At 36.1% G+C, this 18562-nt stretch overlaps 1 protein-coding gene across 2 annotated transcripts in view; it reads left to right on the top strand.

Moving 5' to 3' along the window:
- Nucleotides 1–15083, top strand: part of ZBTB11 (zinc finger and BTB domain containing 11) — a 30279-nt gene extending 15196 nt beyond the window's left edge. For both annotated transcript variants that reach the window (XM_001370237.4, XM_007493539.3), the window contains exons 4-11: nucleotides 706–1547; nucleotides 1785–1964; nucleotides 3260–3496; nucleotides 4488–4632; nucleotides 6680–6797; nucleotides 7282–7440; nucleotides 7559–7734; nucleotides 12700–15083. In XM_001370237.4, coding sequence (XP_001370274.1) covers nucleotides 706–1547; nucleotides 1785–1964; nucleotides 3260–3496; nucleotides 4488–4632; nucleotides 6680–6797; nucleotides 7282–7440; nucleotides 7559–7734; nucleotides 12700–13217 — 2375 coding nt within the window. In that variant the 3' untranslated portion in view covers nucleotides 13218–15083. The remainder of the gene's footprint in view (nucleotides 1–705; nucleotides 1548–1784; nucleotides 1965–3259; nucleotides 3497–4487; nucleotides 4633–6679; nucleotides 6798–7281; nucleotides 7441–7558; nucleotides 7735–12699) is intronic.
- Nucleotides 15084–18562: the final 3479 nt, after the last annotated feature.

Raw genomic sequence — 18562 nt, 5'->3', positions numbered from 1 at the left:
CCCCTCCCCCCTTTCCTACCACTTGAGGTATAGGTATCCATGGGGATAATGACTGACAAATCTCTGATATTTGTCACAGAGCTTTAGGTACCATGGAGCAAAGTGTAACTATCCTTGATGCGTTTGTATGCATCATTGTTGTAGCACATCTGTTTGGAGAAGTATCTATGTATCTGACTTTTTGAAACCTTAATTTAGAAAATATAGAGTCATGTTAATTATCAAATTCAGTAAACTTTTAATCAAATGTAATCTTGGTTCTATATCCATTGCCTCAAATGGATCATTGGAAATTTTGCTCTGCCTTGACTAGGATTTAGTGTCTTTGACTTTTCAAGTGAATCTTGGGGAAGTGAAGCATTTTAGATAAGAGTAATAAAAGATATGCATAAAATTGTAATACTTTTTAATTGACCACTAAAGGACATGTGACAATAATGATATTTTATAATATTGGGCATTTATTTTGTGTTCTTTTTCATCAATGTTCATGATTAGAGCATTGAAAGGATTGTTTGAGGATAGACTAAATTATTATATTTGGCTTTTTATAGATTCTATAGAAGTCCATGCACTTATTTCTTAGTGATGATGATTGGAGAGCATTATATCAATATTTATACCAGCTCAATATGCATAGATCTTTGCTTTTTTTGGTGATTTTTCCTTTTACAATCTACTGCTTTCCCTCTTTGTTTTGTACAGGCTTTTGTAAATCAAGTTTCCTTCCCTTGCTGGAGTTTGCTTATACTTCGGTGCTAAGTTTTGATTTTTGTAGCATGGCAGATATTGCCATCTTGGCCCGCCATCTTTTCATGTCTGAAGTCTTAGAAATCTGTGAAAGTGTACATAAACTAATGGAAGAAAAGCAGATTACTGTATATAAAAAAGGTGAAGTACAAACAGTTGAATCTACTCAAAATCTACCAGACCAGAATGAAAGTACAGCACAAACTGTGGGCAACATTGAAGAAGTTGTACCTCCAGAACTTGAAACCAGTGCATTTGTGGCCCCAGTAAATGGAGAATTTCCAGGTGCTGGGCAGGAAGGTGAGACGACACCACAAGTAGAACCTCAGGTTTGTTCAGCATCTCAGTCTGTTTTAGTACAAACAGAAAATATAACCCACTCACAATCTACACTTAAGAATGAAACAGTGACAAACAGCAACATGATAATTCTTGAAATAGAAACTAAAAAAGATGACAAAGTTTCCAGTGCCCTTTCCACGCCTTCTGTAGTAGAAGATGGGAACATGAGTACTCCAGCAGACAAAGAAATGGAAAACAATGAGTCCAACAAATCATTTGAAGATGCCTGTGCTGAAGACATCACAGAAGAACAGAAGCAAAAACGTAGCCGACCAACACAAGTTCAGGGAAGCCCTGTTATACAAACAGAAAAGGCAGCCCTTAGCCCTGATGACACTTACAAAAGTAGGCTCCGTCAGCGCTCGGTCAGTGAAGGTGGATATATACGACTACACAAAGGAATAGAGAAAAAACTTCAGAATAGGAAAGCCAATCCTAAGTCTGCGGTTCAGCAGGTATGACGATTGATGTGTGCATACACTTCTCATTTTGACCTGATGATGAAATTAATTTGTTCAGAAAAATTATGCTTATAGAAAAGATATAACTGACTGGGGGGGGGAGGGGGCAGGAATGAGCTCCTAATAGTTATTCTAGGAGCTCCAAATAATATTAACAAAATGGTTTTTATTAAACTAGGACATCAGAATTAACATTCTTTCATTAAAGTATGTTTCCTACCTTGCAATTAGGTTGCCTTAAAATTAGTTCAAAGGGGGAAAAAAATGAAGCAGCCCAAAAGAGAGACTAATGAGAACACAGAAGAAGAAACGGTACATAGATGTAGTGAATGTGGAATGGATTTTCAGCGGCGCTATGCTCTTATCATGCACACTTTAAAACATGAAAGAACTAAAGATTACAAATGCCCGGTAAGTTCTGCTCTTAAAAAAATGCCTCTAAATATATGACGGCTTCAATCTGATGGATTGATATTTTTTGTTATTTTGATATGCTGGTATCCTATTTTAGGTTAATTGTTCTCTAGTAACCATTTTGTGCATTTTTAAAAAAGAAAAGTTAAAGTCAGGAGAATAACTGGCTTAATAGTTGTAAGGCTGCTCTTAGAAGCATATTTTTAGTTTTTTTATAGATTTGTTTATTTTGGTTTTATTTATCAAAAAGATATTTCTTGAGTATCAAAGGCTACAGAAAGGTCAGGGAAAATGTGGATTGAGACAAGGCCATTGGGTTTGGCAACTCAGAAGTCATTAGTGACTTTGGAGAGAGTAGTTTGGGTAAAATGCTGAAGTTGGAAAGCTTGATTATAAGGGGTTAAGAGACTAAGAAAGCGGAAGGCCTAGGGAGCCTTTTCAAGGATTTTAGTCCCAAAGGGCAAAAGAAGTATGATAGTTAGCAGGGATGAAAGAATCACATCAAGGTTTTTTGAAGATGGAGGAAACATGGGCATGTGTGTAGGCAGTAGAAAAGGAGTCAGTAGACATGGAGAGATTGAAAATAAATAATAAAGTCTAGAAGAGAGAGGAGGCAATCTGTCAGAGGAGAAGAGATGAAATGAGATCACCCATGTAGGTAGAGGGGTTAGCCTTGGTAAAGAGTAAGGCTTCCTCTTGATCTGGTTTGAAGGAGAGAGAGGCAGAAGACATCTGAGTGATAGAAAAAGGGCAAAAAAAAAATCCCAAAGTCAAATAGAAGAATTTATTGGCTCTTTGCATTCTTGTTTTGTTCTGAACTTAATACCAAATAAAATTAACATTTCAACATATAAAGTAGAATAGAAAAAGAAGATTGTATGTGAAACAGAGAATCTCTTATTTCATACACATTTTCTTTTCCTTTTATCATAAATTCCACATGTAACTTTGGGGTGTTCTTAAAATTTATATTAAGTACTTTTTTAGCCTAGACAATAGTTTTGTGGGTTTTCAAAAATTAATGCATCTCTATATGAAAAATATAATCTATGTCAGAGATAATTTAGAATGACTTCTTTTTCACGTGTATGTGAACTATCTCATTCCCAGTTAGTTTGTAATACTTCAGGGACCAGAACCAAGTCTTTGTCTTATGTCTAGGAGTCTTCCAGAGTTCTGTGGCAAGAAGAGGCTCAATTAATGTTCAATGAGGAAGAATTTGATGAAATTTCCTTCTAATTGTTTGGGTTGAAGTTAAGTGTTTCTAAATTACCAATTTTTTTTCTTGTCAGTTGTGTAAAAAAGAATTTCAATATAGTGCTTCTTTACGAGCACACCTCATTCGACATACCCGAAAAAGTGATGTACCTACTTCCTCTACTGCTGAAGAAGAATCAGGAACATCAACTGAAAAGGGTAGAACCAAGAGGGAGTTTATATGTTCTATATGTGGAAGGACATTGCCCAAATTATATTCTCTTAGAATACACATGTTGAAGCACACAGGTGTTAAACCACATGCATGCCAGGTAAGTGTGTATATGTGTGTGTATTTGAATGTGAATAGGTATGCATTAAACTCAAAAGAAAAAACTCTGAACTAACTATAGTGGCAGAATATGTTTGCTATATTTTTCTGGCAGAATAACCGAATCTCTCTCACATGTAAAATGTTGCAGAGAGGTCTGCCATTTTTGCTATTTGGAATTGCAATGTGAATACCATCACAGCCAAATTAAAGGACACATCCTTTCTATTAACAATGAATAATAAACTCTGAGGATGTACTTTGTAAGTGGATTTATTTGGGCATGGGTAGGAAAGGAGAGGTTATGTTTAAACAAAATTCATCAAAATTTTTAAAGAAATAGATTTTATCAAAGCCTCCATGGAACAGATTGTTTTTCTCCACCATATACATTCATGGGTTCTGAGTCTGTTATTCTTAAGGATTTTTTTAAACATTTGGATTGTCTAAAATCCAAAGAGTATTTCTTGGGGTATCTCTGGTTAAAGCAGAGTCCTAGACCTTATATATTCCTGGTGTACTTCTACGTTGACCTTTCATCTGGGAGGTTAGACTGACAGGAATATTTAACAACATAACTGATTTCTAGTCATTGAAATGCCTTAGTCGATTTTGCGTTAGATGGGCTAATGGGACATTTCTGGTCTTTACCACAGGACACTAACCATAGACAGATCACTGCCTTCAGAGTCAGTCTTCATGTAAAATAGGGCCAATACATAAATTATCTGTTTCACAGAGACAGCATGAGCTATTATCATGACAGTTAGTAAATAATGTAAGGGTACCTCTATAGTCCCTTCATGAGCAGTGTGATGGGTAAAGTGTGTATAGTTCTGCAGATGGAGCAGTCAATTCTTACAGTCTGGCCTTAAAGTAGTCAAGGTCTCTTAGCAGCTTGTGAATAGAATAGTCTCTTGTTCTTTAGAAACAGTTCTTCTTCCCCTTTTGCCTTTTTTTATTAATAACTTTTAACAAAAAATATTTCATAGGTCTGTGGAAAAGCTTTCATTTACAAGCATGGCTTAAAATTACACCTGGCTCTCCATGAAGCCCAGAAACAGTTCCAGTGTGAACTCTGTGTTAAATCTTTTGTCACCAAGCGTAGTCTTCAAGAACACATGAGCATTCATACAGGTACTGAGACTATACTGATATATGCACAATGCATGTGTGTGAGTGTATGTATTTTTTGTTCTGGGAAAGGAATTGATTCTGATAAGTTTTTTGAAGTTGTCTTATGTTGGGACAGTAAAAATAGATTAGTTTGTTTGGTTTGGGGAACATTCATATTATTTCCATTATTAAAAAAGAACTGCTAACAATAATAATACTACTTGATATTCTGTTATAACTTCAGTACCTTAAGGAAATTAGGCTATGTTTAAAAGAAATCAGGCTGTAGGCAGATATGGATTCAATAACTAACCTAATGTTAACTTTTTAATGTAAAAGAAATTTTGTAAGCTCTAGCATGATAATGGCTTGCAGTGATCCCTCTCCTATTGCAGGAGTTATGTTCCAAAGACCCCTGTGATAGGTGAAAATCCATGAAGTAGTGGGGTTATCTTTTATTATTTATATATATTTTAAGACTGTAAATTCTTCCTACTCTCCTATAAACCTTTTCTACACTCTTATTAACCTTTCCCACACTATTATAAACACTGAGCCAATCAGTGCCCAGGATACAGAACACAGCACTATGGTTAGTCACCTTTCATTCCTGTTGGCAAACTTGCACAAGCAGTAGTGGCATACTGCATTTCCATTGTGTACAGTATGGTATTCATCCCCAAAACTCTGTGATACAGAATTAGATATATTTTTTTAAAACCTGCGATACAGTGAAGTCGTGGTAAGTGAACTAGGCTATAGTAAGGGACGACTATATTAATTGATTGAGAAAATTTTATATTTTTTAATATGTGTGTGTGTGTATCAGTGGATTGAGAGCCAAGCCTAGAGGTGTGAGGTCCTAGGTTCAAATCTGGCCTCCAACACTACCTGTGTGACCCCGGGCAAGTCACTTAACCCCAATTGCTTAGCCCTTACCACTCTTCTTCTACTTTTAGAGTATTGATTCTAAGATAGAAGGTAAGGGTTTTAAAAAAAGAAAATATATATTTACAAAAAGTTGCTATGAATTCAGTAGCACTTAAAATTATTAATCAAATTACAGATATTTAAATATATATGTTGGCAAATCCTGTTATTTTTGTCAACAACTATATTTTTGCTCCTTTATGATGTGATATAGTAATGGGAATTCCTTACTCTAAAACTTCAGAGTCTGCAGGTTGGGAGGTATAGCATTGATAATACTTTTTTCTTTTAAATCCTTACCTTCTGCGTTGAAGTGGTAAGGGCTAGGCAATGGGGATTAAGTGACTTGGCTAGGGTCACACAGCTAGGAAGTGTCTGAAGCCAGGTTTGAACCTAGGACCTGGCTTTCAATCCACTGAACTACCTAGATACCCCTTGTTTTGTTTTGTTTTTTGTTATCCATACATACCTTTTTTTTTTTTAAACCCTTACCTTCCGTCTTGGAATCAATACCGTGTATTGGTTCCAAGGCAGAATAGTGGTAAGAGCTAGTCAATGGGGGTTAAGTGACTTGCCCAGGGTCACACAGCTAGGAAGTGTCTGAGGTCAGATTTGAACCCAGGACCTCCCATCTCTAGGCCTGGCTCTCAATCCACTGAGCTACCCCGTTGCCCCCTACATATACCATTTTAAACAATGCACTTTGAAATAAAAGGGTGGTAGCAACATTAATAAAAAATTTTATAGGAATGTCTTTTTAAAAATTATAATTTATAACTTGTTTTAAAACTCAATTTATAGTTTTCCCTTCTATAAACAATACAGACCCAATTCCTTAGATACTGACTTTTACTTAAAAAGTGACTATCCAAATGTTAACTTCTTTATCACATTCATAAAGTAGCTACTAAAAATAAATAAGTACCATTGGGAAGAGGACTTAAAAGAATATAGGGCATTTTTTATTAGTGTTATTAAAATTGATATATACTTTTAAAAAGCTTTTAAATAGTAAAGTTTAGGGTTTCAGGTAACATTTTTTTCTTGGTTCCTAAATTCAGAATATACAAGACTTCTAGAAAAATACTATTGGTAAAGAACCTGAATTTCAAACTTGACAGGTTTTATATTTTAACAGGAGAGTCAAAATACCTTTGCTCAATCTGTGGAAAGTCTTTTCATAGGGGTTCTGGACTCAGCAAACACCTAAAGAAACATCAGCCAAAGCCTGAGGTTCGAGGTTATCGGTGTACTCAGTAAGTGTTTAGAGTATAAAACATTCAATTAATTTCAACACAGTTTGTTCTGTTGGGTTATTTGATCAAAGTTTAAATGTAAAATTCCTTTGTTTGAATTTGTTACCTTATGATGGTGTTCCCATAAATTTATTAATTAAGTTTATAAAAACTTGTTTTGCACTGTGTAATTACAATGAATGAGTTTGGACTCAGGAAAAATGATACATTTCCATCAATCATTTAATTGCAGAATATGGGAGTTGTCATTATAAAGTGTCACATGTACTGTTAGAAATGATTAATATTTTAGTTGGCTTTGCCAAACTGCTTTTTTCCTTTTCTTTATAAATCTTTGTTACAAAGGATGGCATGTAGGATAAGGAAGGCAGATAGATCTATCAAAAACCAAATGTGATATAAGAACAACAGACATCAATAAAAATAAAAACTTATTTTGAATAAGAATACGATTCAGTTTGGTGGTCATATGTCTTTATTGCAGATGTGAAAAAAGTTTCTTTGAAGCTCGAGATCTCCGCCAGCACATGAACAAACATCTTGGTGTGAAGCCATTCCAGTGCCAGTTTTGTGAAAAGTGCTATAGTTGGAAGAAAGATTGGTATTCCCATGTAAAATCTCATTCTGTTACAGAGCCTTATAGGTGAGTGAGCTCGGGAAAGTTCTGATCCAAATTAAGATTTGAAATAGTACTTCCAGGTTTGATTCTTAGGGTTTTTCTTGTATGTATCTATTTAGTAAAATAATGTATCATATTTTAGGTGCAATGTATGTGGAAAAGAATTCTATGAAAAGGCCTTATATAGAAGACATGTAAAGAAAGCTACTCATGGGAAGAAAGGAAGAGCAAAACAAAATCTGGAACGTGTGTGTGAGCAGTGTGGAAGAAAATTCACTCAGCTGCGGGAATATAGAAGACACATGAACAACCATGAAGGTAGGTTATATATGCCTAAATGTGTTAAGATGGAGGGGATGCCATTTTAGAACTGGTTTTGTGAATTTTAGATTTATTCCACCCTGCTTAGTCTTTAGAATTTTCACAACCAGGAATGTATACACCCCCACTTAAGGATTAAGTGTGGAGGAGGATGGTCTGTGACCCATGTGTGTTAGCAAGCAACAAATCAGAAACAACTGACTGACCCCCTGGGCTGTCCTAAGACAAGTTTAAGTCACCATTGATACATGTGAGACACAGGAAGTGATGTAAAGAACTGTCTTTATATTTTGCATCACTTCCTGTGAGAGAGACTTTGGCAGCTTTTTGTGGTAGTTCTTGACTTGGAGGGCTGGAGTGTGGAGACCTGAGACTGCTTCCCTTGGGTGACCACGTGGTGAGTGTTAAGGCTGAATCCTCTTTCCCTGGCATTCTGAAGGCACCAGTCTCCAAGGAGGCCCCTTATCTTGGAGGAAGCCAAGCTAGATTTAATCTTCTGGAAAGGCCTCTGAACTCCCCCTGTCTTTTCCCTCTTTCTCCCTCATTCTTAATTTCTTCCTTCTATTGTAAATAAACCACCATAAAATTCCATTCTGACTTGAGTATTTCATTGGGATTTAAAATTTAAATCCCTGGCAACCACTAAAATTATATTTAGCCTCAACTCTAAAAATTTACCCTTAACAATTTTCTCTTCATTTTCTAGCTTTCTGTTATTACTTATGTACCCACTGGCTCCATCCCTTTCCTATTGCAAATGATTCATGCTATGACCCTAGAACTTACCTGTTGTTAAAGGGATTTTCTCAGCCTCTCCCTCTGTCTAGCTTAATTGGGGAGAGAGCAGGGTTCCTCAGTGGATCAGAGAACTGACAGGTTCAGTGAGCAGTGAGCCAGAGCTGAAGATTCCATTACCAAAGAGACCAGGGCACTGAGGGGAGGAAGTAGTAATTGCTTTCTGGCAGGAAGGTTGTAAAACGGAGTTGGTCAGTGAGAAGATAAAGGAAGCAGCCTCTGAGGGAAGGGGCTTTTTGTCTCTAGGATCTTTAATCTCTCCCTCTGTCTGGCTTAAGAGGGGAGAGAGCAGGGTTTCTCACTGTACAATTTGATCATCTTTGTTACAAATAGAATCCTATTTGAATAAATTTGATTAAAGCATGAGCATCTCAATATATAATGAAACTCATTTAACTAAATTTTGTTAAGATGGAAGATAATATTCCTCACTAAACAGAGGAAGAAAGTACACTGTGATGATATGACTTCAGAAAATGGTGATTCAATATGCCTTCAGTATCTCCAGGTAATAATAAATTGTAAAGAGAATACTTATCCATGAAAGATACAATTCCATATCAAGAACAGTGGTATCTCAAGGGGAATTCACTTTCTCCTTGTATCTGTAGCTTCTTCCATGAGTGATGCAGTATCCATAGAAGTTTAGGGAGCAGGATTAAGTTCAAAGCACAATAACTTCCAAAATGTGATATTTCAAATGCTATTGTATGGTTTGGAGATTTGAGGGGATGATTCTTTATTTTCATCAGTTAGATGGATGGGGGAAGTGTGAGTAGAGAAGTCTTCTGAGACCTAAAAAGCCATTAACTACCTAGATCTTCCTATACCACAGGAAAGTTCCCTTAATAAATTCAGGTACATCTTAGAGGCTTAGGCAGTTTGACTAACCTTAGAATCTTTAATTACAAGTCTAGGGAAAGGTTTCACATCTGGAAATTTCAGAGCCTCCCAGCAAGTAGGTTATCTGGTCCCTATATATGAAATATTTGAGAAATAACCATTCCTATTGACCTAACTTTACCTATTTGTGAAGTTTCCTATGTTGATTATTCACTAAGTTTATAAAATTTGTTCTTACTTATCAAGAGCTCTGTGTGGCTTAGAAAGTAATAAAAAGTACTTAAGTTAAAATTCTGAGGTGTATGAAGGGAAATTCTTGGTTCTCTTTGTCTATTCTGAGTTTGCACTTGTGAAAAGGGAATCCTTTTACAGTTAGGACTTAGAGTAGTTGGAGAGCAGAAAGAACTTCATTAATAATTTTTCCATTGGCTATAGTTTTTTCCAGCTGAGGTTAAAAATCCTCTCTGAAGCCATAACATAGCTACTGCATGGCAAATTCCAAATGCATATATAGAGTCTGTGTAAATGTTGCCCTTTTGTCTTTGGCATGTTTTAAAGCTTAAGTTCTACACCTTGAGCACTTATATTTGAGGGCAATGAAGCTGACCATACAAGTGCCACCTCATACGTAGCAAATTAATTTGATATGACAGAAAAAGAAAATTATAAATCCTATAAGAGATGAGGGAAAATAGGTACATTGATAGGTTGTTGCTGGGGTTCAAAACTGTTCCAGCCATTGTAGAGAATAATTTAGAACTATGCCCAAGAGACTATAAAACTGCTTACTCTCTGATATAGCAATACCACTAGTAGGTCTATTTCCCAGAGAGATCAAAGAAAAAAGAAAAGGGCCTACATGTACAAAAAATACTAAAAGCAGGACTTTTTGTAGTATCAAAGAATTAGAAATTGCCCATCAGTTGGGGAATGGCTGAACAAATTGTGGTGTATGATTATGATCAAATGCTATAAGAAATGATGAAGGAGATGGTTTCAGAAAAACCTGGGAATACTTGTATGAACTGATACTGTTTTAAGATAGAAGGTAAGTCATTAAAAAGATAAAAAGAATCAATACTAAGTATTGGTTCCAAGGTAGAAGAAGGTAACAGCTAGGCAATTGAGGTCAAATGATTTGCCCAGGGTCACATAGTTAGGAAGTGTCTAAGGCTAGATTTGAACCTAGCCCACCCTCTTCCCCCACCCCCCAATATATACCTCCAGACTTGACCTTCTGTCCACTGAGTCCCCTAGCTACCCTATAGCTAATACTTTTCCAGCTTTTTCTTGAACCAGCCTTCACAGAGTCAATAGAAGAACCAGGCATTGAGAAGGCTGTGGTTTAATACAGTGAGAAAATCATGATCACTATACAGTGTTTATTTGATATCTTTTAAAATGTTCATATGAAATATAAGCAAAAATCTAGGCAATTTCTCTCAGTTTATAGTTTTACTACTATATACAGCATTTTCCTCAGTCTTCAGGGATAAAAGACTTTACTATACTTGTTTATAACACATACCACTGTGCAAGGCACTGTGATGGGGATGGGAGTGGGGTGGAAGTTAAAAAGACAAAGTATCAAGGAGTTTATACTCTATTAGGTATAGAGAGTTCGTACACAGAGTAAATACAGAGCAGATTAGATGATATCAGGAAGGTTCAGATTCCATTTGAGCTGGAGGTAGCACATAGGTTGGGCCTTGCAGGACCCTGAAGCTTCTAAGAGATGAAGATGAATGGAAAATGAATCGTAAAAGCAGGGGACAGCATGTGTGAAAGCCTGGAGATGGGAGATAGAATGCTGACTTGAAGGATCAACTAACTAGTTTACCAGTTTGGCTAAAACAGTTCATTAAGGTGGGGTAGGGGAGCAACATGAAATAAATCTGAAAAGGTAGGTTGTACCCACATTGTGTAGAGCTTTAAATGACACAGCCTGAGGTGTTTGTGTTTTATCCTAAAAAGAGTAGGGAGCCATTGATGATTGTTGGGTAGGAAATGGCAGGCTATGAGGGGCTAAACAAGAGTAATAAATGAATGGAAAGTGTAATATATTTGAGGCAGTGTGTGGAGGTAGAATCAATAAGGGTTGGTAACTGATTGAACCAGGGGCAGCGAGGGAGGAGCAGGAGGTAAGATCAAAGTAAAAACTCCAAAATTGCAAACCTGGAAAAGAATGATGGTGCCATCAACTGAAAAAGCCAAAGGAAAAGGATATAAAGAGGTAATCGATGACTTGTTTTGGACATTCTGAGTTTGAAGTGCTGATGAGCTATCTAGTTAATGTTGATCTAGGAGTCATCTTTGGAGAGAGAAATAAATAACAAAACTAAGGACTTGACAAAAAATGTACTAAAAGAAATTGAAAATTGTAACCAAAGGTAATCAGAATATGTGTTACTAACTATTATGCCTGCACATTTCATGTTGTATAGTCAGTTACCATGTGCAAAAAAAAATCACCTTGAAACCTAACTAAATTGCATATTCTAGGATCATAAGTGTTATAATTTTAAAATGTTTGCACACAATAGTTAGTTGAGAAAAACTGTTCATTCAACCACTTGGTTTGTGAAAAAAAAATTTTTTTTCCAGAATTGACTATAAATGATTAAAAACTGTTAACTCTTACATGTAACAAGTATTATATTTTCCCCTTTCTATTTCTTCCACTCCTGATTGGGTTATACAGTCAGCAATATTTTTCTCCAGGTCCTTGATAGAACTGCTTCTGTCATCAGTTGGGTCGATTATGTAGGCTAACTTGGTCTGAAACTTGCCCTGTATCTGGATCTAGAGAAGCATCAGAACCACAGTTCAGGGCCCTGCACAGTTTTCTGGTCTGTCTCCACAGAGCTGACTCCTAACCTCAGTCAGTTTCCCAATTTGCCTTTTTAAACCCTTACCTTCTGTCTTGGAACCAATATTGGTTCCAAGGCAGAAGAGTGGTAAGGGCTAGGCAATGGGGGTTAAGTGACTTGCCCAGGGTCACACAGCTGGGACATGTCTGAGACCAGATTTGAACCTAGGACCTCCTGTCTCTAGGCCTGGCTCTCTATACGCTGAACTGCCCGGCTGCACCCCTATGTGCCTTTTTAAAATTATGTTATATGTAAGATATAGATTGAAGAGAGAAATCACACGTTTTCTCCACAAAATATGGAATATAATCTTTATTGTTCTAATATTTTCAGTCTATCAGCTACTATAAAGCAAGTTAAGTTCTATAATCTTAAAATATTTATGTGTGTTAAGTAACCATTAAAATTAAAATAATTTCCTTCTAACTATTATATTGCTTTTGTCTCCCTATAGGAGTTAAGCCATTTGAATGCTTAACGTGTGGGGTTGCTTGGGCTGATGCCCGTTCCTTGAAACGCCACGTAAGAACACACACAGGTGAACGGCCCTATGTCTGTCCTGTATGCAATGAAGCTTATATCGATGCTCGGACACTCCGGAAACACATGACCAAGTTCCACAGGGATTATGTGCCTTGTAAGATTATGCTGGAGAAAGATACCCTTCAGTTCCATAACCAGGGAACTCAAGTGGAGCATGCCTTCAGCATTTTAACCTCAGGCATGCAAGAGCAAGAAAGCAGCGATCCGCAAGAGATTGAGACTGTCGTCGTGACCGGAGAAACCATTGAAGCTATCGAAGCTGTTGCAGCTACCGAGGAGTGTGCGTCGGTGTCGACTCTTTCTGACCAAAGCATTATGCAGGTAGTTAATTATGTGTTGGCACAACAGCAAGGACAGAAGATATCTGAAGTAACAGAAGCTATTGAAACAGTGGAAGTGGAAGTGGCGCATGTTTCGGAACCGGAGTGAACACAGTAATGGAGCTGGAAGAAACTTTGGTGATGATGACCCTTCCTGTGCCATAAACTTGCACATATTTACAACATATGACTTACAGCTCACAGAGTCCCTATTTCAAGGTTTTGCTGCTTGATGACACACTATCTGCATTGCTAAACCGTCTGTCCAGCCTACACAGGTTCTGTCAGAAACTTCTTTCTCTCTTTCTCTCTTTCTGTCCCAGTAAATATCCAGTTTTTAGTCATCTAGTATAGAGAAATTTGAAACAAATCTTTCTAATTGTTTATCATGGTATAATTTTAATGGATTAATTTTTATAAAAGACTGTACTTAGAACTGTACAGTTGCAGTCCTGTTTTCACTTTATTTTGAATGTATATTTGGAGCTTAAAAGGATATTTCTCCATTAGGCTTTCTGTCCTTTTATCATCAAAAATATGGAGGTAAAATTTTTGTGATTTGACTTGCCCTATTTACAGATTGAAAAGAGAATTCAGATACTAACGCATTTTGCTAGTGTCTGAAGGTACACTGTTGTGTACAATATTGGTTTTTAATGTCTTTAAAATCTGTGATTTGTGACTTACTGTTGAAATTCAATCTTCTAAGTCAAGGACTCTTTCATTTTAAAGCACTTATTGAGCCACATGGTTATAAATCAAGTTTGCACTTGACTATGTAGGCAATCTATAACTGACTAGTTAGTTCTAGTTTTTTTTGTTTTTTTGTTTTTTTTTTGATGCCATGAAATTGCTTTGTATGTCCAGTAAAATAATGCCTTATTCTGTCATCTCTTCAAGGCAAGGGAGTTGACCCTGAGGGTGGAGAGCTTTGTTATTGTTGAAATTGAACATTGTTGATGAGGAAAATCCTTCCATGTTAACTTTAGGCACAATAAATGGAAAATCTTGTTCTTTTGCATGAACAAGTCAAAACTGGGTTTGATGTTTTCAGCCACTGTATCATGTTTAATTGCTTAATTAGTTGAAAAACTGGATCAATTTGGAAATAGAATAGCTACCAACACATGCAACAAGTTACAAGAATACTGCATAATAGTCAAGTTCAGTAATAACGAAAATTCTTTGCAGCCCTCGCTACAGTATACTAATCTTAATAAAAAGTCATTTGTAACTCACCTGATTGTTGAAAATGAATTCAATAAAAAGTAGATTACATGGAAGCTAAAAATTACATTTATCCAAATGTGTATATTTTTTTAAATGTCCACATCTATAGTCATGTTGACCAGCCTCCCACCTTTCCAAAATCACCATGGGGAGACCCTTGGTAACTCCACCTAAGAAACTACTATTTAAGATATAATTATTAAAATTCAACTTTTAAGTGTTTGGAACAATTGTAAAGCGCACAAAGTTAGTTTGTTTGCTTTTTAAGAAATTACAGGTGAATTGTTCCTAAAGCACAAGAAAAGGATGTGCCTTGATGTATACACATTACCAAGATATTTATTCCAGGTTGCCTTTAACATGACTTTAAGGGCAAGGGGTAAAATCTGTTAGCCATGCATGCGTCAGATTTGAATATATGATATTTGCTTTTGCAAATTTTCCAATCTTGTAATAGCTTTATGGCTGACAAATTCAATTTTAGGGAGAAAATTTAAAAATAGTCCATTTTAAAAAGACTGCTTGTTTGGGAGATGGGGGGGGGGGGGGGTGATTAGGGCTTTTTTTTTTTTTTTAGGTCTTATGAAAATTTCTTTCAACTTGACTAAAATTTGGAACTCTGTCATTTTTGTTCACACATACTCTTGTTTATAGTATTGGATTTACTGAGTTGTAAGACAAATAGACCATTAATGTATGTCATAAATATGTAAATAAAACCAGCCGTTGAATCTTGTTTAAAAGCTTTGAAGTTGCATAGAGGCTTGTCATTATATTTTAAAACTTATGGTGCTTTCTATAAGGCAAATAATTTTTTCTTTTTCCAGATAACATTTTGTCTATAATTAAGTTGATAGTTTTTTACTGGGGCAAAAAAAAAAATAGTTTTGTTTCTTAATAAATCCTTACTAGTCCTTTAGGGAATACTGGGGCCATATGGCCATAAAGTGGCTACAATCCTAACTAATTCTAATTAAATTTAATATTACTTCCAAATCAAATGTAATGTGTAAATAATTTCCAACTTAACTTGAAAAATGTATTTAAATGAACACAAGTTGGTATTAAGCATAGAAGTAAATGTTTAAAGACATTTGAATGTTTAATATATTTTCATGTTACTATAGGACAAACTATTTCATCTTTAACTCATCATTATTCAATAAGTAATGTGTTAAGAAACAGCTAATCACATTAGGGAAACAAGGAAAGTAACTTCTCCCCCAAAATAGTATCATTTTCATGTGTTTCTTAAATGAGGGCTTGAATAAACTTAAAATGATGTTTCTTAGATAAAGACTGTTAAATGTGGAGTTAAATAGAACAAAATGCCACAAAATAAAAGTTTTTTTAAAAACCCTCCAGAAAAAGTAACCCATGTAGACTTTTCCTTCTATTAGTGAACTAAGTAGAACCTAGAAACCCCATTTTAAACCCTTATTTGTCTCATTCAATCTTAAAATGTTCTCTTTAAATAAATGCTACTTTATCTTTAAACCATCAGTAAAAATTAATTCCTCATAACACTGTTTAATGAAAATGTTTGTTGTATAAAATGTTAATAAGCAGCCTTATCTTGGATCCTTTTGTAAGAAATCTATTTGAAAGAAAAAGTTAAAGATTATGAATTTATTAGAGCAGAATCAGTAACAAGCACGTATAAAATCCTATTTGGCATTGTATTTCTGCATTTGAAAATGAATGGATAATTTTCATGGTTTACTTTCCTTCCCCTTCTTAGAAAGAAAGAAATGCCTTATTTGTATAGGTTAACAGGATTAAAGTTGATATGGGGTAACCAAAGTGTCTCAGAAAGATAATTGCTTATATAATCTTAGCTAAACCACCTTCAACTTTTGAGATTGATCTTTTGTTTTCCCACCCACCCCAGTTCCTAAGGGAGAGAATTTGGTCCTTATACCTAAAAATTTCTGGTGCCTATGTATATAAATGCCTTGCGAAGCAAAAAATGAAGAAAGAACCAATGCTCTCAGGCAAGGAGGTTATGGTTCAGAAGCAATCATTTGTGATGGATGCTAGGTCACTGATAGAAAAATCCTAAGGTCTGACTCAGCAAGACATTTTTTTTTTAGTTTTTAAAACATTATTTTATTGGGTCATTTTCATACATTTTTCATTGGAAACAGATCATTTACTTTTCCTCCCCCGACCCCCCGCCACCCCTTCCCTAGCCGACGCGCAATTCAAGCAAGACATTTTTAAATCTATAACTCATCCAGACCAATCTTCTGTGTCAAACATGTCTTCTAGGATACTTAAAAATTGTGCTAGGGAAGCTGGGTTGCTCAGTGGATTGAGACTCAGGCCCAGAGATGGGAGGTCCTAGGTTCAAATCTGGCCTCAGACACTTCCCAGCTGTGTGACCCTGGGTAAGTCACTTAACCCTCATTGCCTAGCCCTTACCACTCTTCTGTCTTGGAGCCAATACACAGTATTGATTCAAAGATGGAAGGTGAGAGTTTATTAAAAAAATGTCATCCAGTGCAGAGAACATTACAAAGATGAAATAAGAACTCGCATTCATATAATGCCTTAAAATTTAAAATGCATGTTCTGTACAACAATTCTGTGAAGTAGGTTGTATGAGTATTATATTCTCTGTTTAGAGATATGAAAACTGAGGCCAAGAGTTTTGTTCAAGGTATCTTGGCTAGAAAGTTAGTGTGGGAACGCAAACTCAAATCTCAGGACTATATGATCAGGACCCTATCCGCCTTGTTCAGTGTATGGCTCATAAGAAGAGCTTAATAAGTTTTTTTCATTCCTTCAACGCTTTCAAAAAGGTTTCAGTCTTTTGAGTAGATGATGTATTTAAATTAAAATTTACTTTGCCATAAGTATGAAGGTTTATTCCCAAGGTATTTATGACAAGTTCTTAGGACTGAGTTGCTACCTAAGAAAGGCAAACAGGTCTCTAGATGCCCATGTGGCCAAGACTCTAGGAGTCAGAACTACTCTTGGAAATTGGGAGGACAAGCATGAAAGCCAAGGAAAGTCTAGATTAGCAGGCTGTAAGGAAGCACAGAGTAATCCCTTCCCACCTGACAGCTCCCTTGGACTTCTCCCATGGTCTCATCCTCTTGCAAGAAGGAATATCATCATAAACACTGAAACCCCATACCTCCTTCGTGTACCCCCTACCTTTGGGCCTGTCTCCTTCTGAATGGAGAAGGTAGACATCACAGAGCTCCTGCCAGATGCTCTACATAGGGAGCCCCCAGCTTCTTCCCAAGCCTCCCTTCTTCAACTACTTTATCCTTTCCCACCTGGCTTCAAGACTTCAATCATACACACACCCCACTTCTGGGTACTGGCAACTATTTAAGCATTGTCTTTCCCTTTTGGATTGCCAGTTCTTTGAATTCAAGGACTGTCTTTTGCTTTTCTTTGCCTCCTCAGTTAGTACTGAATAAATGTTTACTGACTGACTAAAATAGTCCAGGATTTGCAGGCATTTGGAGCCAATTGACACAGCATCTTTGAAAATACAGCCACATGTAGATATAAAAGGAAATATCATTAGCAAATTAGGAGAACAGGTAGCATTCTACCTATCAGGTATTATGATTAGGAGAGGAATTTATGAATAGATAAGAGACTATTGGGAGATGTAAAATGGAAAAGTTTCTGTACAAATAAAACTAATGTAGCCAAGATTAGAAGGAAAGCAGAAATTGGGGGGGGGGATTTTAGAGACAGTTTCTTAGAGTTCTCATATCTAAAAAATATGGAGAACTTGATCAAATTTATAAGAATAAGAGCCATCCCCCAGTTGATGAATGGGCAAAGGATGAACAAACAATTTTTGGATGAAGAAATCAAAGCCATATATAGGTATATGAAAAAATTCTCTAAGTCACTACTGATTAGGGAAATGCAAACTAAAACAATTCTGAGATAGCTCACCATCTATTAGATTGGCCAAAATGATAAAAGGGCAAAATGACATATTGGAGGGTTATAGAAAAATGGTGACATATATATTTAGTGGAACTGTGAACTGATCCAACCATTTTGGAGAGCAATTTGGAATTAAGCCCAGAGTTATAAAACAGTGTATACCCTTAGGCCCAGCTGGGTCCATTTCTCAAGGAGTTCTGGGGAAAAAGGAAAAGAACCTGTATGTTCAAAATTATTTTTAGCAGCTCTCTTTATGGTGTCAATGAATTAGAAAGTATGGGGATGTCCATCAACTGCGGAATA

Source organism: Monodelphis domestica, chromosome 4, assembly GCF_027887165.1.
Source record: "Monodelphis domestica isolate mMonDom1 chromosome 4, mMonDom1.pri, whole genome shotgun sequence".
Taxonomy (NCBI): domain Eukaryota; kingdom Metazoa; phylum Chordata; class Mammalia; order Didelphimorphia; family Didelphidae; genus Monodelphis; species Monodelphis domestica.
This window is presented reverse-complemented; position numbering and strand designations above follow the sequence as displayed.